Source organism: Uloborus diversus, chromosome 2 (genome assembly GCF_026930045.1).
Source record: "Uloborus diversus isolate 005 chromosome 2, Udiv.v.3.1, whole genome shotgun sequence".
NCBI classification, from domain to species: Eukaryota; Metazoa; Arthropoda; class Arachnida; order Araneae; family Uloboridae; genus Uloborus; species Uloborus diversus.
In genome coordinates, this window is record NC_072732.1 from 186,830,267 (window position 1) to 186,848,037 (window position 17,771).

Consider the following 17,771-nt stretch of genomic DNA (forward strand, 5'->3'; position numbering starts at 1 on the left):
AAATTGAGAAACATAAATAGGGTTTTTGTTGATGATATAAAACAGCACATTAAAATATATATATATATATATATATATGATTTCATAACATATTAACATATATAAAGATGAAATTCGTTATTGTTTATTTGCATTTGTTTGAAAGAGTGATATTCAAATACATTTATATAGTATATTGATTTCGCACTACTTTTTTTATCATTTTGCGTTTCCCTATTTTATTCAATACCAACTGTATGCAATATGTGTGTGTGGGGGGGGGGGGGGGAATTGAACAATATTTACCGAGTTACCTAAGATTATTATAATTTTATCAGATTGAGAAAACATAATTTTCATAGTATTTAAAAATTAAAGTTCAATAACAGATTTAATGGAAAATTTATTTTTATGTGTCGGTTAAAATTGAAAAGCGTCAATACTTACATTCGGTACCTAAGATTTGGATACTCTCCAAGAGTTGCACACACAGTCGCAATTTGCTCGGCGATTCGCTCAAGGTTGGCTGAATGAGAAGCTTTTGAAGGGTTAAAATACAGAGGAAACGTTTCTGGAAAGTCCAGAGAGAAGATCTAGAAAATCAAAATTCCCTTGTTTTATACTTAACATAGCAAATATGGTCCTCATGCTCTGTTGTGTATTTGCTTATACACAGGGGGCTGGGGGAGGAGTCTTATTAAACATCAAAGAATGAAATAGAATAGCTTCAAAACTGATCAAAACATGTTGGAATGAAATCAGCCAACACACTTAAATTATACTTTTAAACTATGAAAGGATATCCTAATCCTTAAACTTTAATGTCAATATCTATACACTATCTAAGAACAATATCAATCATTTTATACAATATTAGAATTGGCAATGTGTGTTAAAATCGATGACATGTGGTCTGCTCATGAAAACCAAGCAGAGCTTGGGCACTCCAAAAATAATTTTCATTTCATATTTTTATGCTCATAAAAAACAGAAAGTGTGAATTATATGTTTTTTCTTACCTTTACTTTCACCGAAATCAAGTTTAAAAAACATTAATTAGTCCCACAAACAGCGATTTCCTCGAAGCACATATTTCCAGGCGAAGAAAAGAGAAAAAAAAAAACACTACAAAAAAAATCGAACCCATGTACTAGGAGGAATAAAGAATAATCGCCGTTGCTCCTATCCAATGATGGGAGACTGCTGTAGGCACCTCATCAGGTTTGAAACCAAGCAGGCAAGTTCCAAGCTTGGGAAGATTTCAAGAAGTAAGCATTTCCTATGAAACCAAGATGTTTTAAACGAAGTATTTCTTTCGCTGATGTTGAAAATGTTGGATATTGTCGCTGATTGGATAAAAGTATCTTTTTCCAGAAAACATACATATATACTAAAACAAATTTTATAAAGTGTAAGTAATAATTGGGAATTAGAGCTGCTTGGGTATTTGCTTGGGCTACCGCACATGCCTGGTTAAAATCAAAAGTTTGGGGTGAGGATTTTTGCTCATCCATCCCCCCCCCTAGCTGCATCTGGTATCAGCTGTTAGCTAGTTCATGCTCTAAATGATTTTTTGCTAACAGAAACACATTAAACAAGTTACGCAAAACTTTGCTCAAGACAAGTATTTAATATTCACTCTCTACTGTTCACCATGATTCTGAGGTCACACATCAAAGTTCAGCATTACATTTCCCCAATAAGAGCATTATTCCTTTGTTGACCAGTGTGATTTGAGTGTTGCAGTATGGTTGCTTTACATTTAGGTTGTTGGTATTCATACAAGTTAATATTTAAATAAATCACAAACCTATTAAATACATTATAAAAAAAATCTACCTTAAATGTGTTGAATATCTTTTAAAATTCTGTGCATACGATGTTTTCAACAGGAAATAATTTTTGCAGTAGAAGGTTAATAAGAGCAACATGTATATTTCATTCACAAAATTCAATTATTAATACACAGTTAAAGAACCAGGAAAGGGAACGGGCAAGTTATAAGGTTTTTTTGAGTGTCACATGGAATAAAAGGCTTTCAGTTCTTTTCCTACCTGAGATTCATAAGGTAGAAAGGCAATGTTGATTTCTTTCAATGTCTTTATATATTTCGCAGTGGGAGACTTGCACAATTCATTGAATAACTCATCAGGACAAGCTTAAAAATCAACAATACATTATGAAAGCAAATAATATACTTTATGCACAAAATTTGAGTTAAAATAAAACTTACCCTCAGTGAAGAAAATATGAGCATAACGATACATATTCCGAGTGACAGAGAAGTCTCTCATCAATCTTTCAACAGACTATATACATAGAAAAGAAAAAGAATGATTAACCAGTTTAAAAGTTTGCAATTTATTGAATATGATATGTACTGGGGGTTCTCAAAGTGGATGCTGCAGCACCCTGGAGTGCCATAGGGAGGTGAGGGGTTCCTCGAAATGCCCATGAAATAAATGCATAAAATATAACAGAGATAGGCTAAGCGTGCCTTGAGAAAATTTTGATTTTTCAAAGAGTGCTGCATATTAAAAAAGGTTTGGGAATCTCTGATATACACAATATGATAAAACTATTCATACATCCAATCAGAACAATTTCTTTAAAACAATCAGCGCAATATCTACAGAAGTGACTAACGTTTGGGGGGAAAAAAGGGGTTATGTTTATACTAAGGAGTTAAGTATATTTAATTGCAGGGCCCGCGCTAGGAATTTCAAATTATAAGGCGGTAAATTAGCCTTATTTCAGAAGTCTTAGCCAAAGACTAATCTTAACAAATCAGATAACAAAGTATAATTTTAGAAAGTATAAAATACAAACACTTGTACGTATACTTTAAAGATGCAGCATACACTCATACACATGAGATAAATAATGCATTTGTTTGGCAGGGTTTATTTTCTCAAGCAGAATTTTCTTACGGTATAATTTTGAGGATCAAGGAGCATTTTTTTTCTGTTGAATTTTTAGAGACCCTGAATGGAATAATTTAAAATCATAGGAACAGTACAAATTAAATGACAATTTAAGGATTTAAAAATCAGTATAAAAGGAATATAATAATTACTTTATCTGTTGGAGTTATCAAGTATATAGATTCCATGTTCGGCAGAGGTTCACGAATCTTTTCTATATCTTCAACAACTGCAAATGAAATAAGAAAGTGATTCATTACTGTACAGTACAATATGGATTTAGACCTTATGCTTTGTAGACAACTTTCTAACAAATTGCGAACATGAACCAGTGTGACGGCATTTCATAGGAAAATTTCTTTATATTGCATAGTAAATAAAAATTTTTGACTTTTTTTTTTTGGCACCAACATGAACTTTAGAGACAGTAAAGTCAGACCAAACAACATAAGTAGAAGCACAAATTTGTAAATTACAGCAGACACATGTTTCGGCGTTACAGGGAACGCCTTTTTCAATGCAAAAAATAATGAGCTTATGGATGAAAAGACATCCGACAAAAGCCAAGAGCAGATAAGCATGCAGCTTAAAAGATAAAAACAGCGGATTAGCCAAACACCAATGACAAAGTTATAAACCGATCAGGAACCAATAGGAATGCAAGCAAAGGCCAGGAGCTTCTCTTAGGTACGAACCCAGAAAGAAAGAATTCAATTGGACAAGGATTAAGCCGAAGCTTAAACAAAAAGAAAAGAAATTGTCAGTAACCGTGAACCGCAAAAAAGGAAAAGCAGAATGGAAAACCATGAAATAAAATAAACAGAAACAAAAATATTCGAAAAAAGGAAAAATAAAGATAAATAGAAGAACATTGGGGGGGGGGGGGGGAGGGTGTCAATCAAGACAAAAAAGAAAAAATAAACAAAGGAAGATAGATAAAAATGAGTGGGGAAAAAAAGGGGGGGGGGGGGAAATGGGGAAAGGACAGCATTAAAGATATGGGAGCCAAATGTTAGAAAAATATGGAACTGCACTAAGATCGTTAACTAAGTTAGAACTGTTCCTCAAAATATGAAAGGATTCCCAAAAGTCAAGATCTGATGAATTGGGGGGGGGGGGGATGGGGAAAGGACAGTATTAAAGATATGGGAGCCAAATGTTAGAAAAATATGGAACTGCACTAAGATCGTTAACTAAGTTAGAACTGTTCCTCAAAATATGAAAGGATTCCCAAAAGTCAAGATCTGATGAATTGGGGCATTTTTGGATAATCTGATAAGAGTTAAAATCAAAAGAGTGATTCGAATCCCAACAATGTTGAGCAATACTAGACTTATTTAATTGTTGTTTTTTCACATAATTTTGATGCTCTTTCAAGCGAATTTTTAAAGCACGCCGAGTCTGTCCAATATAGGCAAGTTTACAACTACAATTAATTCTATAAATTCCACAACAATTAAGAGGGTGAATAGGATCTTTAAGAGAAGAGAATGAAAGTTTATTAATAGGAGAGAACACCACCTGGAATTGGAAACGTTTTAGAATCTAGCAACCTGATAGCTTACAGATGGAAAGAATGGCAAAACAACCAAATTCTTTCTGATGAAGGTTCGGTTAAGAACATTAGTTTGGGATTTATTTGAAAGTTTTTTATAAATGGAATCAATCAAAGTTGGCAGATAGTCCTCTTTGTTTGGTCTGACTTTACTATTCAGCACAAAGTTATTTATTTATCTTTAGAGACAGTATTCTATTCATTGAATACACTACATAACATTAAATAAAATTTGGCAACAATTTTTGGATTTGTCACCAAAATAATCATTGGCGATAGAATCCCATAAGATAAATTCACTATAAACATAGTAATAAAAATTTTGATCATAAATTCACTGTAACATTCTTGGCATCAAAGAACCTTAATAAAAATTAACAGTATAATGTGAAAATTGCTATATTATGGCTTAAAGGTATTCTCACTTTTGGACATTTTTATTTTACCAGGAGCAGGACACCAATCATTGACAGCAGGCCAACAAATTTCCCCAAACATCTTTTATGTACCACTGAGTTTATAGACAATTTTAAATTTTATTAAGTTTGGTCAATTCGCACATTCATAAAAGTTTGCCTCAACTTTTTTTCATTGGCTAAATTCAAATTTTAGTTCCAAACTGCATATTTTATGTCTTAAAATTTTTTTTTTTGTTAGCATCAATGAACTGGAAGTTTCAAATCAATGTTCTAATGGAATGTCACTTTATTTTGTTTTAACCACATTGTGAGAAAGTGATTATTGTCTTGCATATTTAACTTAAATCAAATTCTTAAATATTGCTTGTTCTATGTCTTGGATAGAACCCCCTAGATTTTACAGCATAAACTTTTTGGATATAAGTCCTCCCAGGCATTGAGAAAAGGTTAAGTCAAAATATGCCATAATGATGTAATTGGAAGGTCAAAATGCTACCCAGTCAACAATTCTATTGTAGGTATATATTTGGCACAATGTAATAAACTAAACACAGTAACAATAACTTCTTTTAGTCAGTATCACTAAAATATCACTGCAAACCAATATCATAACAAAATCAAACATAAAGTATCTGTGCACTCAAATTTATCAGCTGGAATGAAAAACAATATACAGTGAGTAGATAAAATTTTTAGTCGGATAATGCTTTTTGCTTTCATTCTTGTATCCACGAAAGTAAGAGGTGAACTTTTCCTATTAGTTTATCTGAAAATTTTGAAGAGAACCAATGTTGAACACCGACATTATGTAACGATTATCAAACGATACACATATATGCAGTAAATGTGTCCATACAGGGTGTGCACACTACATTATCTTACTATATCAAAAATATCAACATAAAACAGATACATGGCTTCCGAACCAACATAAGGGGAGGCGGGGCATGTTGGTCCGCTTTTTTACTTATCATTTTTTGTCTCATCAAAATATTTAATGAATAGTTTGATTTACTACAATAAGTTTCCCTAAACAATTCTCAACACCACAGATTTTTTTGGAAATGTTGAAATGATAAAAAATTTTTAGGTTAATTTTTTTAAGGAATCTAGTAAAGTGGACCAACGTGCCCCACAGGTGGGGTACGTTGGTCTGCCGGGTGGGGCACGTTGGATTGCATAATTCAAACAACATTTGTTATAATTTTAGTAATATATACTAAAATTATAACAAATTTTAGCAATTTGTTTAATTAACAGTTAAACTAATTTCGTTATAACTACCTAATTCTCTTTTGTGTGTAGAGTGAAAAATATAAAGTTTAAAGATCAATATAACATATTAAATTGATTTTAATTGATAAATCATCTTTAATTGAAAACAGTAATAAGAATTAACCATTAGTACACAATTATTTTTCAAAAATCAAAAGAAGAATCAATTATTGAATATACATGAGACAATATTGATGTTAACTAAAATTGTGTTAAATGATGTCTGGGAATATAAAAGTGCTACTTCCAGAGCTTTGGAAGTAACACTTTTATTAGACTGGGTTTCGGAAGGATTAAGTCATATATTACTTTTCTGCAAAGTTACATCTATATTGGCTAGGAGGGGGGGGGGGGGGGGGAGAAGCTCTTTTTTTCTTCATTGCAGTGCATGAAACAACTCCAAAAAGAAAAGAATCCTGTTACACTAATACCATATATTTCAAAGAGAAAGTACAATTGACAGTTTTAGGTTAGCATAAATTTGTGTTTTAAAATCAAATATAAAAAATAAAATTAGATAATCTTAAGCAAAAGTATACTTATTTATTCCTTTAATCAATTATTTGTTTTATTTTGTTTCTATGTACAATGCTTGTTTAGCAAAAAAAATTGTTTAATACTGGAACTTCATTATAGCATGTATTGCATATTTTATTCTTAGAAAACTATTGTCTGGAAAAATTTAGAAGTATGTATATTTGAAAATGTAAATTGTAAAAAAGTGCAGATATGAAATGAATCTTAAGGTAAAATAATTTAGTATAATTTTTGCTAACTAATTGTCTTTTTTAAAAATTATGTGGGGTAGTTTGGTTAAGTCCGATCCAACGTACCCCACAAAGAATGGACCAACCTACCCCACTTTCTTAGTCTGAAAAACTGATGTCATAATTTTTTTTTCTTTTTGACAAAAAATGAAAAAATTGCCTATAATTGTAAACTAAAGAACATACTTTAAGAAAGAAGCTCAATTTTCCCCCCCCTATTTTGATGAAAATCCTTAAAAAAAATATAGTTGCAGTTTTCCGAAAATTACTCACGACTACTAAAATAACACTCTAACACTCTCTGGAATAAAATTTGTTCAGTATAACTATACCATGTGATTTCATTATAGGATTTGTAGGACCATAGGTGCTATATGCATTCTCGGTCATAAAATAAAAGGAACTGATGTGATATACCCCACCCTTGGCGACTTTTTCCTGTTGGCGCCAAGAAAGCGTCGCCAAGAAAACGAAGTATGACGACATATGTCATACATCGTTCTTAGCGATGCTTTTTTAGCGCCAACAGGAAAAAATTAGATATGAAAACATGATCAAAGCACTTCAGAACACAATATATATAAAAACAACATAAAAGCACAACAAAAAACATCACGAATATATGCTTCAAAAATGTACAGGGCCGGGGTTTTTTTGTAAACATATTAAAATACAATGAAATAAATTATTGTATTAATTACAAGTCGAAATTAATGCATTAATTTTTTTTTCATCATTTCTCCGGGATACGAGCCCTCGGTCTCATAGTACTTTCGTAATGAGACCTCGGCTCGCCGGCCCTGCCTCGGTCTCATTACGAAAGTACTATGAGACCTCTTGCTCGCCAGGACCTCGCTTCGCTCGGTCCGTTATCCCTCCGACTGTTAATATACATTATAGTCGGAGTATGATCACAGTTATGTATACTACAAGAACCCCTCAAGGATTTGTAAAAACAAAGAATTTTGGAAGTGAGAGGTTTTTTTTGAATTCTAAAATAAAGAACTTACCTTTTTATATGGTATAAATATTCACACTCAGTCTAAAACAATACATCATATGACAATGGCACATTACAGATACACACCACGTTGGAGTTAACTTTTAATTAACCTTCAAGTTTGAAGAAACTGGCATTTTCTAATGTTTTTACTTCAAAACACAACTACTGAATTTAAACTAACACAAAATAAGCATTCCTGTAAGGTATATTGCACGAAACAACACCACGTCGTAAAATCCCCGTAAGAGCGGAACATATGTGCACCTACCTCCACGGACACACGTGCGAAAAGAATTAGTTAACATCTGTACTTCCCAGGTATATTCTGCAGGGTTACTAGGGCTACCGGAAAAAGTTTTATCGCCAACGTTGGCAATTTTCGAAATGAGCTAAAAATTCTATCCTCGCCAAGGGGGGGGGGGGGGGGTATATCACATCTGTACCAAATAAAATAAAATATTAATAATATTAAAATAATTGAGACCGGTTCAATGTGCCCCACAGTCCAACTTACATTCGCCCCCCCCCTCCTACATATCTAATCTCGGTCCAACATACCCCACCTTCCCCTACATAGCTAATCTCGCATTTCATTGGCAGGATTATTATTTTTTTTTTAACATTCAGTCACATGGAGGCACTCACATTTGTTTTAGTAAGTGGAAGATCAGAAAGGGATTTTTTTTTGTAACTAAACCTTGTCATTTTTCAACATATAAGCAATCAAAAATAAAAACACATTGAGAAGAAATTATTTTTGTTATTATAAAAAAACTAATGTAGCAATAAAATAACATTAAATACTCACTTGTAATTCCTTCCTGCGCGATTCTGTGCATTTTACAGCAAGCAGAAATCATTCGCATGCCCAGTTTGTCTACAACCAATACCTTCCAGTCACCTTTCTTTTTTACGGCTCTTATAACATCGTTCAAGATTTCTAAAACAAATCGAACACAAAAACATTTAGTCAAATGTTAAAAATTCCTTGAAACAAATCATAATGTCAGGTGTGCAATAAAACCGAAGCTAAAACACAGTTTAGTCTGTATCTCATTCTCGGAAAACACACCCCTCCAATAATCATATGGAGAGAGACGAAGGTATAGCAATTTAATTTATCACAGATTAGAAAAACATGAACAGGAAGCAAGAAAAGAAATCTACAGACAACTACTGATAAGATTTGAAACTTACTTGCTCCCACTACTTCTTTCAAAGCCATTTTTGAATTTTGTAAGTCCTTTTAATATTATATTTACGCAAATTTAAAGTGAAACACTGGAAAGTAGGGATTGCAGTGACAGTGACAGTTATTGAATGCGCATGCGCGATTTGAAAGCCTGCCAAAAAAATTAAAAAAAAAGGAAGTACAAACGTAATAAATTAGTATATGAAGAAAACAGAATGTTATTGCTTAGAAATATAGTTAATAGCTTTTAATTTGTTTTTTTGCTGACAGATAAGAACAGTATGTTTATATTTAGGGTTTTAGAAGCACAAAGAAAGAAAGATTTCCTCATTAGACTACTCATGACAAGAATGGCAACGATGTGTAAAGTGTGAATGAAGCAAAAAGGAAAATTCGATTTAGAATAAGAACATTGCTCTAACGAGAAAAATTAACTGTTTAACTTTTTCACTTTTGGTGATTTTTTTTCCCTCTGCTTTAGAATGAATTATTTCTTCAACATGTTTTATGTATGGGTATAACTGTTGGGAAGATAATTTATAATTAGCGACGTAGATATTGTTCATGAGTATTGAATAAATTACATTTTGTTTCATTTTATATATATTTAAACAGCAAAGTTATGGAAAACCAACTGTTAATACCAGGCGACACAACGCTAGTTGAAAGAATCGTCAATTATGTGAAAGCAAAAGGAATATTTGACGAATTTCGCCATGAGTGTTTAGCTGATGTTGACACAAAGGTGAGTGATTTGTTGCAAATTTTGATCTTTATTGAAAGGAACTAGTCGGTTTTGTATTTCTCGGATAAAAACATACTGATCTTTATGCCTCACAGTGAATGTCAGTAAGCATTTAATAGTGATTTGACTATCTTTTGTAGTTTTTGAGTTATTTTCGATTTGCATCAACAGTGGCGGATTGGTTGAAAAAATCGGCCCTGGCATTACGAGATGTAGCGGCCCCATAGCTCTTATAGATATTAAATTTTACTTAACGATTGGGATATCACTTAAATATGAGGACTTAGCTTTCTGGCTTCTGGGAGTCATTAAAGTATTAGCAACATAAACTTAATGGAAAGATAAACATTGAGTCTGAAATAGGGGGGTCCGGGGGCCTCTATAGCGAAAATTTTTGAAATTGTAGTCTTAAAAGCTCAGTTTTAGACAATATTTGGTGATGTTAGGGGAGCGTAGTTCAGGGTTTCTCCTGCTGCAATTTTTCGGAAGTGGAAATCCAAAAACAGAATTTTAAATTATATTCGAGTATATGGTATGAAGAGTGGTTCCGAGGGCTCTCCTCTGAAATTTTTAAAAAAGTCTTAGCTCTGAAAATGCAGTTTTAGAAGATCTTTGGTGATTTTAAGTCGAGATAGATTCCGAGGCCACCCATGAGAAAATTTTCAAATTGAAGTCCTTAAAAGCCTGTTTTGGTAAAGAGTAGGGCGCCTGCAGTTACTCGAAAGTTAAGTTCCAAAAACGAAATTTTTGCTGACCTTCAGTGATGTTAGGAGAAGGAGTTTTCAGGAGGTTCACCCCGGAAAATTTTCGAAATTGAAGCACTAAAAATCAGATTTTAAACGTTCTTTATTGATAATGCCGAGAGAGAGGAGGGGATGGTGCACTTTCTCAGAAAATTTTTGCCACTGTTAATTTAAAAAGACATTTTTAGACCATCTTTGGGAATGTCAAAAAAATGGGAGAGGTTCGAGTGCTTTCCTCCAGCAAATTTTCAAAACTGGAATTCCATATTAAGGCGGGAGTGGATTTGGCTGGTTTCTTATGAAGTTATTTAAAATTGAAGCCCAAAAATTTTAATTTTACACGATCTTCGATAATATTAGTGGGGGGGAGGGGAGGTTCTGGGGACCACGGAATTCTTTCGACATTGGTTTTTATCAACTTATTTTCTTTTTAAACTGAGGGGCCCGAAACCATGAGTTTGTACAGCATACAGAATACTTTATGTTTCGTCAAAAAATGTTTGAAACTCACATTTCGTTGGCCTCTGGCCTTTCATTTGATAATTTTAATAATCTAGAGCCTTACATGCACCTCAATGGTATTTTAAGATTGCATTTTTTAAATAATTTTACGTAAAAAAAATATTTTTTCACTTTTATTCCAATTGTTATAAACAGGGTCGCTGAGAGCAAAAGCGGACCCAGGAAAAAATGACATAGGTTAATTTTTTTTCACAGGCCCCCTTCTACATCTTTCACCATTAAGATATTTTACCCTCTGCACGAGTTCAATTCCGAGCCGGGCCCCTATTCTCCAACTAAGCTGACATGACCTCATGTCAGGGCTTGTTGTAAGTTGCATTTTATAGCAATTGTGAATTTTCATTTATAAATAGAAGCGTCCAAGAGACCAAAAGTATTTTAACTTTTTACGATCGCTAAGGTTTCTCTGTTTTTTTTTTTTTAAATTTATTCATTTATTTTTTATTACAACACTAATAACATATTGGCAGCACCAAGGTCCGACTAACTAAAAGTGAGGCCCTAGGCCCACATTAATTTGGGGGCCCCCTGAAGACTGCAGTGTTTGATTTACATTTTTAAAAACACGGCATTTTTGAGGGCCTCTTTGTCTAATCAAACAACTATGTATAAATCACTTATGTACATTTATGAATCCCCTTTAGGCCCTCTCATAATCGTGACCAAGTGAATTTGTTACTGGCAGAATCTATATATATAATTCTCTTACGTGCCGGCAAATGAAGGGGTGAATTTCTAAACCTCTGTTGGCAACACTTCGCCGATAAATCATGTAAACAAACTTCTACGTTGTTTTGAAATCTTGAATCACAGAATACTCAACGAACTTTTTTTTTTTTTTGAGATGAGTTTGAGTCGGGCTGTGGCCCATTTCAACCTTAATCAGCAAAGAAAAGCTCAAAGAAGGCAGGAAACCGTTCTTGAATCCAATTTAAGACGAGCCATTTCCAGAGTTGTATTCTCTGATTCGCTGCCGATAATTTTTAGCGGCTGGGGAATTTTCAGTCAGCAGTTCCTTCAACAGATCAGGTGCGTCACACAATGCCGGTAACCGCACCTTTCCGTCATGGCAACATTTAGTATATTTATTTGCAGTATTACGCTCTTTCTGCCAATAAAGAGCACCACAAAATTCGCATTCTTCACACATTGCTCCACAATCATGTTCATCGGCAATGTTGTTTTGAACGCGTAGGCGCTTTGAGCGTCGTGCTTCAGTACGACAGTTCAGTTCAAAATGAATAACCGAGAAAGAATTTACTTTATTCCTTTTATTCTCAGCTGAAAGGTTTCGCCAAATTTGTTTAGGGTTATAGTAGTTTTAGTATTGTGCAAGCAAAGTAGCCTTGGCGAGTTTTCGCGTTTTTAGTTAAACCATTTTTTGTTCGTGACGTGGCAAGGATTCAGAATGAAGGACAAACGTTTGAGAAAATATGTTTGGTGCTCTCTGAGCCTGTTTTTAGTCATGGCCAGCTCTATGTGGCATTATCAAGAACAAGATCTTTTGAAGCAGTGTCAGTTGTGGCTCCCAAACGGGACATTTTTAATTGTGTATATGAGGAAGTTTTCTCAGATTAGAATATATAAGAGTGTAAATATGTAAATATATATAAGAGTGTAAATAATGTAAATACATCCCTCGGGGGAGCCTGTAACCCCTAGAGGGCGCGTCCCCAGGTGGCGGATAGGGGAATGCCTTCATTGGTTTTCCAATGGGTGGTAGAAGGGAAATAAAATACCTTCCGCGGACCAACAGGTAGAAGTGCAATCTCTCCAAAGCAATGACAGACACTTTTGTATCTATAATGGTAAAGTTGTGCATATTGCCAAGGCAGTCATCTTACATACAGCAAAGTTAAACTGTCGAAAATCTGGCTAAAGCAGACAAATTAACATTATGAACGTAATTTTCATATTGGTTAAATGGATGGTGACCTAAATGCAATTACCAACTTTAATTTTTACGGAAAATTTTAGCTAGGCTAATGTATTGGCATACAGCGAGCGAGCGAAGCGAGCATGGATCGCGAAGCGATCCACAGGGAACTGCGTAAGCAGTTCCGGGGGTTGGCGAGCGATAGCGAGCAGGGGGCGATAGCCCCCTAGTGATTAAAAATCCCCCTTTGAAGAAGTTTTTTCCCAATTAATAAGTCATATTTTTTTATTTTTTAAAAAATACATGTATTTCTCATATTGTTGCAATGCTATGCATAATTCATTAAAACATTTGGGGCCCCTTAGGAACATGTGGCCCAGACCTAGACCTAGTCAGCCTGTGTGGTAATCAGGCCCTGGGCAGCCCCATTTCAGAAATCCCCTCCCGCCTCTTGGTGACGGCCCTGCCTCCCTCCACCCGCAAGCTTGCAAGCTTTAGCCCATGCATAAAAATGAGCTGAGGCTGTGTTTTGCGAATTTGCGTTATTCTAAACACATGCAAGCAAAATTTATTTTGCTGTTAGTAGACAGGCCTGAAAGACTTTGCTGTTAGTTGATCGGCCCGAAGCATGACCGGCCCACCGGGCAAATGCCCGGCTGCCCGCCGGCTGTATCCGCCACTGTGCATCAATTATAGCCAAAAATTATATAACTATCATGTGTATCCAAAAACCCAGAGGCACCCCGAACTTACGTTCTTTGGTTGGTGGGATTTTTTCAATTCACCAAATGAAACTCGGACATAATGATAAAATGTTAAGTGTAATTCAGATATCGTCCACACGTCACGTTAAACGGTCAGAAGAACGTTTTCCGAAAGGGGAGAAGCATTCATATATTGCAGACGCTCATATAGTAGTCACACAAGAGAGATAATCTTGTGGTGACCAATAAAATGGGACTCTCAACTCGTCACGTTGACGGGTTCTGTACAATACGGCCTGCTGTCATGGCAATGTGCCCCAAAGCAGAATACTTTACGATGTTCTGCAACGGAAAATCATTTGACTAAAATTGTTCTGAAAGTACTTTAAGCATTGTACGCGAAAAAACGTGACATTTTAAACAAGTTGGGTGGCAAAAATCAAAATCATTTCACATAGTTTTTTTTAAACTGGACTGTTACTATTTATTTTTGTGGAAATGAGATATTTCCGGAAACATCGCAGCTTTCAACCAAATGACTAATTAAAGAGCACTGAATTTGGAAAATTAGTTGATCATGAAAACTATAAAATCAAAAAAACTTTAACAAGGTGTCAAACCTAAACCGATTGGGATTCTCCAAAAATAGTTTATATGCTTTCCAAAATGCATAGAAAGAGCAAAGATACAAAATTTTATAAAAATCCGAACCTAGGTGTCAAACCACATTTTTTGGTTAATTTTACATGGCATGAAAGAGCAATTAAAATAATGTTACTAAACAAAGAAATTACTGAAATAATAAATAGAATGAGTTGAGTTTGGGTTGCATGTAATAAAACACTTCAAAACAATTAAAATATTTTCTGGATGCAAAAGGATTGAAATCTTAAACAAGACACGCAATTTCCAGCGATGGACATGTTGGCATGTTTCCTAAACATGCATGGCGGAAATTGTAGTGGATGAAGATCGATTGGGAAAAACCTACAAAGGACTAATCGAATTCAACATCGCGAGCTTTCCCCCAAATTATCGTAATTTGAGACAAATTTAGATGTTCTACTAATTTTAAGAAATTTGCAAACTCTACAGATTATCTGCACCGCAGTTTCTGCAGATATTCTGCACCGCAGTTTCTGCAGATTTTCTGCACCGCAGTTTCTGCAGATTTTCTGCACCGCGGTTTCTGCAGATTTTCTGCACCGCGGTTTCTGCAGATTTTCTGCACCGCGGTTTCTGCAGATTTTCTGCACCGCGGTTTCTGCAGATTTTCTGCACCGCGGTTTCTGCAAATTTTCGGCACCGCGGTTTCTGCAGAAATTTCAATGAAATTTGCAGAATTTCTGCAGAAAATTTTCCAGTTTTCCTCTCACATTTGAACAGAATTGTTCTGAAGCTCAGGCATCTGTTCTGCGACGTACGTCGCAAATTTAGTAGTATTCTGCTTTGGGGGCAATGTGGACCAAAAACTGGTTTTAGGGAGAAAAACTCGGAGCTGACGTGCCTTACGGACAATGTCTGAATTATGCTTTAGCGCAATAAAAAGAGATATTATGCATCTTCTTTTTTAAGCAACATTTTTTCCAAAATCGCCCAAGATTAAAGATGCAGATTGCAGATTAAGGAACCTTTTTTGAGGTCCCCTCGGGTGCTCCTTTTAGATTTTTAATTATTAGATAGAGCCAAGGTCACTACGAGCTTTACCAGGTTGTGGAAAAAAAGATGCTATCATGTTGTCCACTGAGCTAGACTTTACATAGGAATGGCTATAGTAGTTTAACCATCCCAAGCAACGTTGACAAGTGCCGCGTTCTCCTCGTCTTAATATACAGTAGACCCTCGTTTTAGGCGAGGATTATGTTCCAAGGAAATGCTGCGTAAATTAAGACTAAAATGTAGAGTTATAATAGGGGTTAGATTCCACAGATGAAAAAAAACCCCTTCATTCTAGTGATAGATAAATATGTGTAATATGTTTAATGTGCACTTACATGTGCACGACGTCTATAAAGAAAGCATGAATTAACTTAGTGTTTATAAAAAAAACTACTTATGTTATTCTTTTAGCATTCAATAAACTGTTCTTCCTCTGTAGTTCTTTATGGGGCTCTTCCATGATCACTCATCCATGATTTTAGCACTCTTCAGTCCGGAATAGGAAGTAACTGAGCTGGAGGCAGTAAACCTCTTAAAAGAGCCAAGAGAGCCAAACAAACTGGTAGCTAATTAAGAATTAGCACACCAGGCACTCCGTCTGGTGTGCTAATTCTGTGTGTGTAGCGAATTATTTGCTGCACACGTAGCGAATTACTTGTTTACACAGAGCTTGCCCTTGTGTTTGAACTCGATTCAACTCTTTAGGTGTTGCCACTAAATGTTTACCATGATATACTTACTTATTTCAATCAGCGCTTGCAGTGCTCTCTATTTTGGAATAATAAGCGAGAAGGAGCATAGAGTTGAGGTTTCTCTAAGGTTGTAGGCACTTGAAACAACTTACAGGATGAGATATTAATGAGCAAAAAAAAAAAGAAATAGCTGTAAGCAGGCCATTGATTTTCGTTGGGGATTAATCAAGACCAGCTGAGCTGGGCCCAGAGCCTGTTGCTGGTCTTCACATTTGTAGGTATTACTTTACAAAAAAAAAGTTCTTTAACTACAGATGATTTTTTTAATTGTAATGAAATTAAATGCTTTTTTTTATATCTTTGTAAAATTTTGATTATTCCTTATTAATTCATATGTTTCACATTTCTTTTGTACTGTAACTTTTTATTTTTTACAACTTTTTTTAGCCTTCTTGTCAAAATCTTAGTCAGAGAGTGGATGGATTTACATCAAAATTTATGGCTACTCACAAATGGCATTCTGACATGAATAAGAATGAGCTGCGAAATAAACTGAGACGTCATATTGATGAGTATGATTTGTTTTTCCTACATTTAACGTTTCTGATAAACATAAAAGTTCAATTGTGTTAGCTGTCCAGTTGGGAAGCATTGTGACAAATTTGATGGACAGATAGCGGCTGTATCATTTGCAGACTAAATGTTCGGTTTGGCCAAGTACTTTAATATTCGGCAACTGAATCCTAAACAAATTTCAATGTTCTTTAATATCTTAATTGGCAATCAAACATATTTTTTTTGTGCACTGAATGAAAGTTAGTCTCTGTCCTACAGTATTAATACTAATGGTTACTTATTAATTTTATCACATTCAAAGTAGTTTTAATGTAAGCGAAAGCACTTTGACATTAAATTTAAATTTTATTGCTTTTCAATTTTTCTTAAATCTTATGACACATTACGTTTGCAGTAGCTTTACTATTACAAACTGATTTAAATACGGCACAGTGACCAGAAAGAAGTTTTTAAAGTTAAATTTTAAAAATATGTAAAGTAAATTTATTACTACTTAGCATTAACTGAATTTTTTATACAAAATGTGTAGCTAAAAAAAATCCTCAGCCAATGATCAAGTAATGCCCCTGACGTCATCAACAAAGAAATTCGCTCCACGGCATGATAATTTGATAATATTTTTTGGTAATGTTTAACATGCAGGGAAAGACTTTATTGTGACAAGACTGAACTGTATCCAGTAACTTAACTGTTTTACTGGTAAGACTCATTTCAGAGGAATGAAAAAACAAAAAAGTGATCAACAGTGAACGCTATCTACTGGAGTTAAGGGTTAATCCACTGGAGTTAGGTTTAAAATCTCAACTATCAAAATATCACCAAGCAGGCAATTGCTTCATTCAAACGTAGAAGCAATTTTCAGCTGTCACACCTTGACGGTCGATTTTCTACAGGGTGGCGACAGATCAGGGAGATCAGGGAAAAGTCAGGGAACTTTATTGATCAGGGAAAAATCAAGGAAATATCAGGGAATTTTGAAAAAATAATAAAAATTCAGGGAAAATTGATCAAATGAAGAATTTTTTTTTTGCTTTGCAAAATTAAACACCCTTTTTTCCTATTCATTTTCCGCAGGCAAAGAGGAAGTTGCCATTCAAGACTTTGCTCCATTGCCTTTACTCATTGTCTTGAAGTAGCTAG

At 34.6% G+C, this 17,771-nt stretch overlaps 2 protein-coding genes across 2 annotated transcripts in view; one reads left to right on the forward strand and one right to left on the reverse strand.

Annotated features, from left to right (window-relative positions):
• The window catches only part of LOC129216205 (protein ROP-like), a 28,208-nt gene extending 18,964 nt beyond the window's left edge, over positions 1-9,244 (reverse strand). The window contains exons 1-6 of the mRNA XM_054850390.1: positions 9,120-9,244; positions 8,731-8,862; positions 3,056-3,132; positions 2,213-2,288; positions 2,034-2,137; positions 427-572 (exon numbers count right to left, since the gene is read on the reverse strand). Coding sequence (XP_054706365.1) covers positions 427-572; positions 2,034-2,137; positions 2,213-2,288; positions 3,056-3,132; positions 8,731-8,862; positions 9,120-9,147 — 563 coding nt within the window. The 5' untranslated portion in view covers positions 9,148-9,244. The remainder of the gene's footprint in view (positions 1-426; positions 573-2,033; positions 2,138-2,212; positions 2,289-3,055; positions 3,133-8,730; positions 8,863-9,119) is intronic.
• A 225-nt stretch (positions 9,245-9,469) lies between these two features.
• Positions 9,470-17,771, forward strand: part of LOC129216206 (biorientation of chromosomes in cell division protein 1-like 1) — a 64,928-nt gene continuing 56,626 nt past the window's right edge. Inside the window, exons 1-2 of the mRNA XM_054850392.1 lie at positions 9,470-9,859; positions 16,503-16,627. Coding sequence (XP_054706367.1) covers positions 9,737-9,859; positions 16,503-16,627 — 248 coding nt within the window. The 5' untranslated portion in view covers positions 9,470-9,736. The remainder of the gene's footprint in view (positions 9,860-16,502; positions 16,628-17,771) is intronic.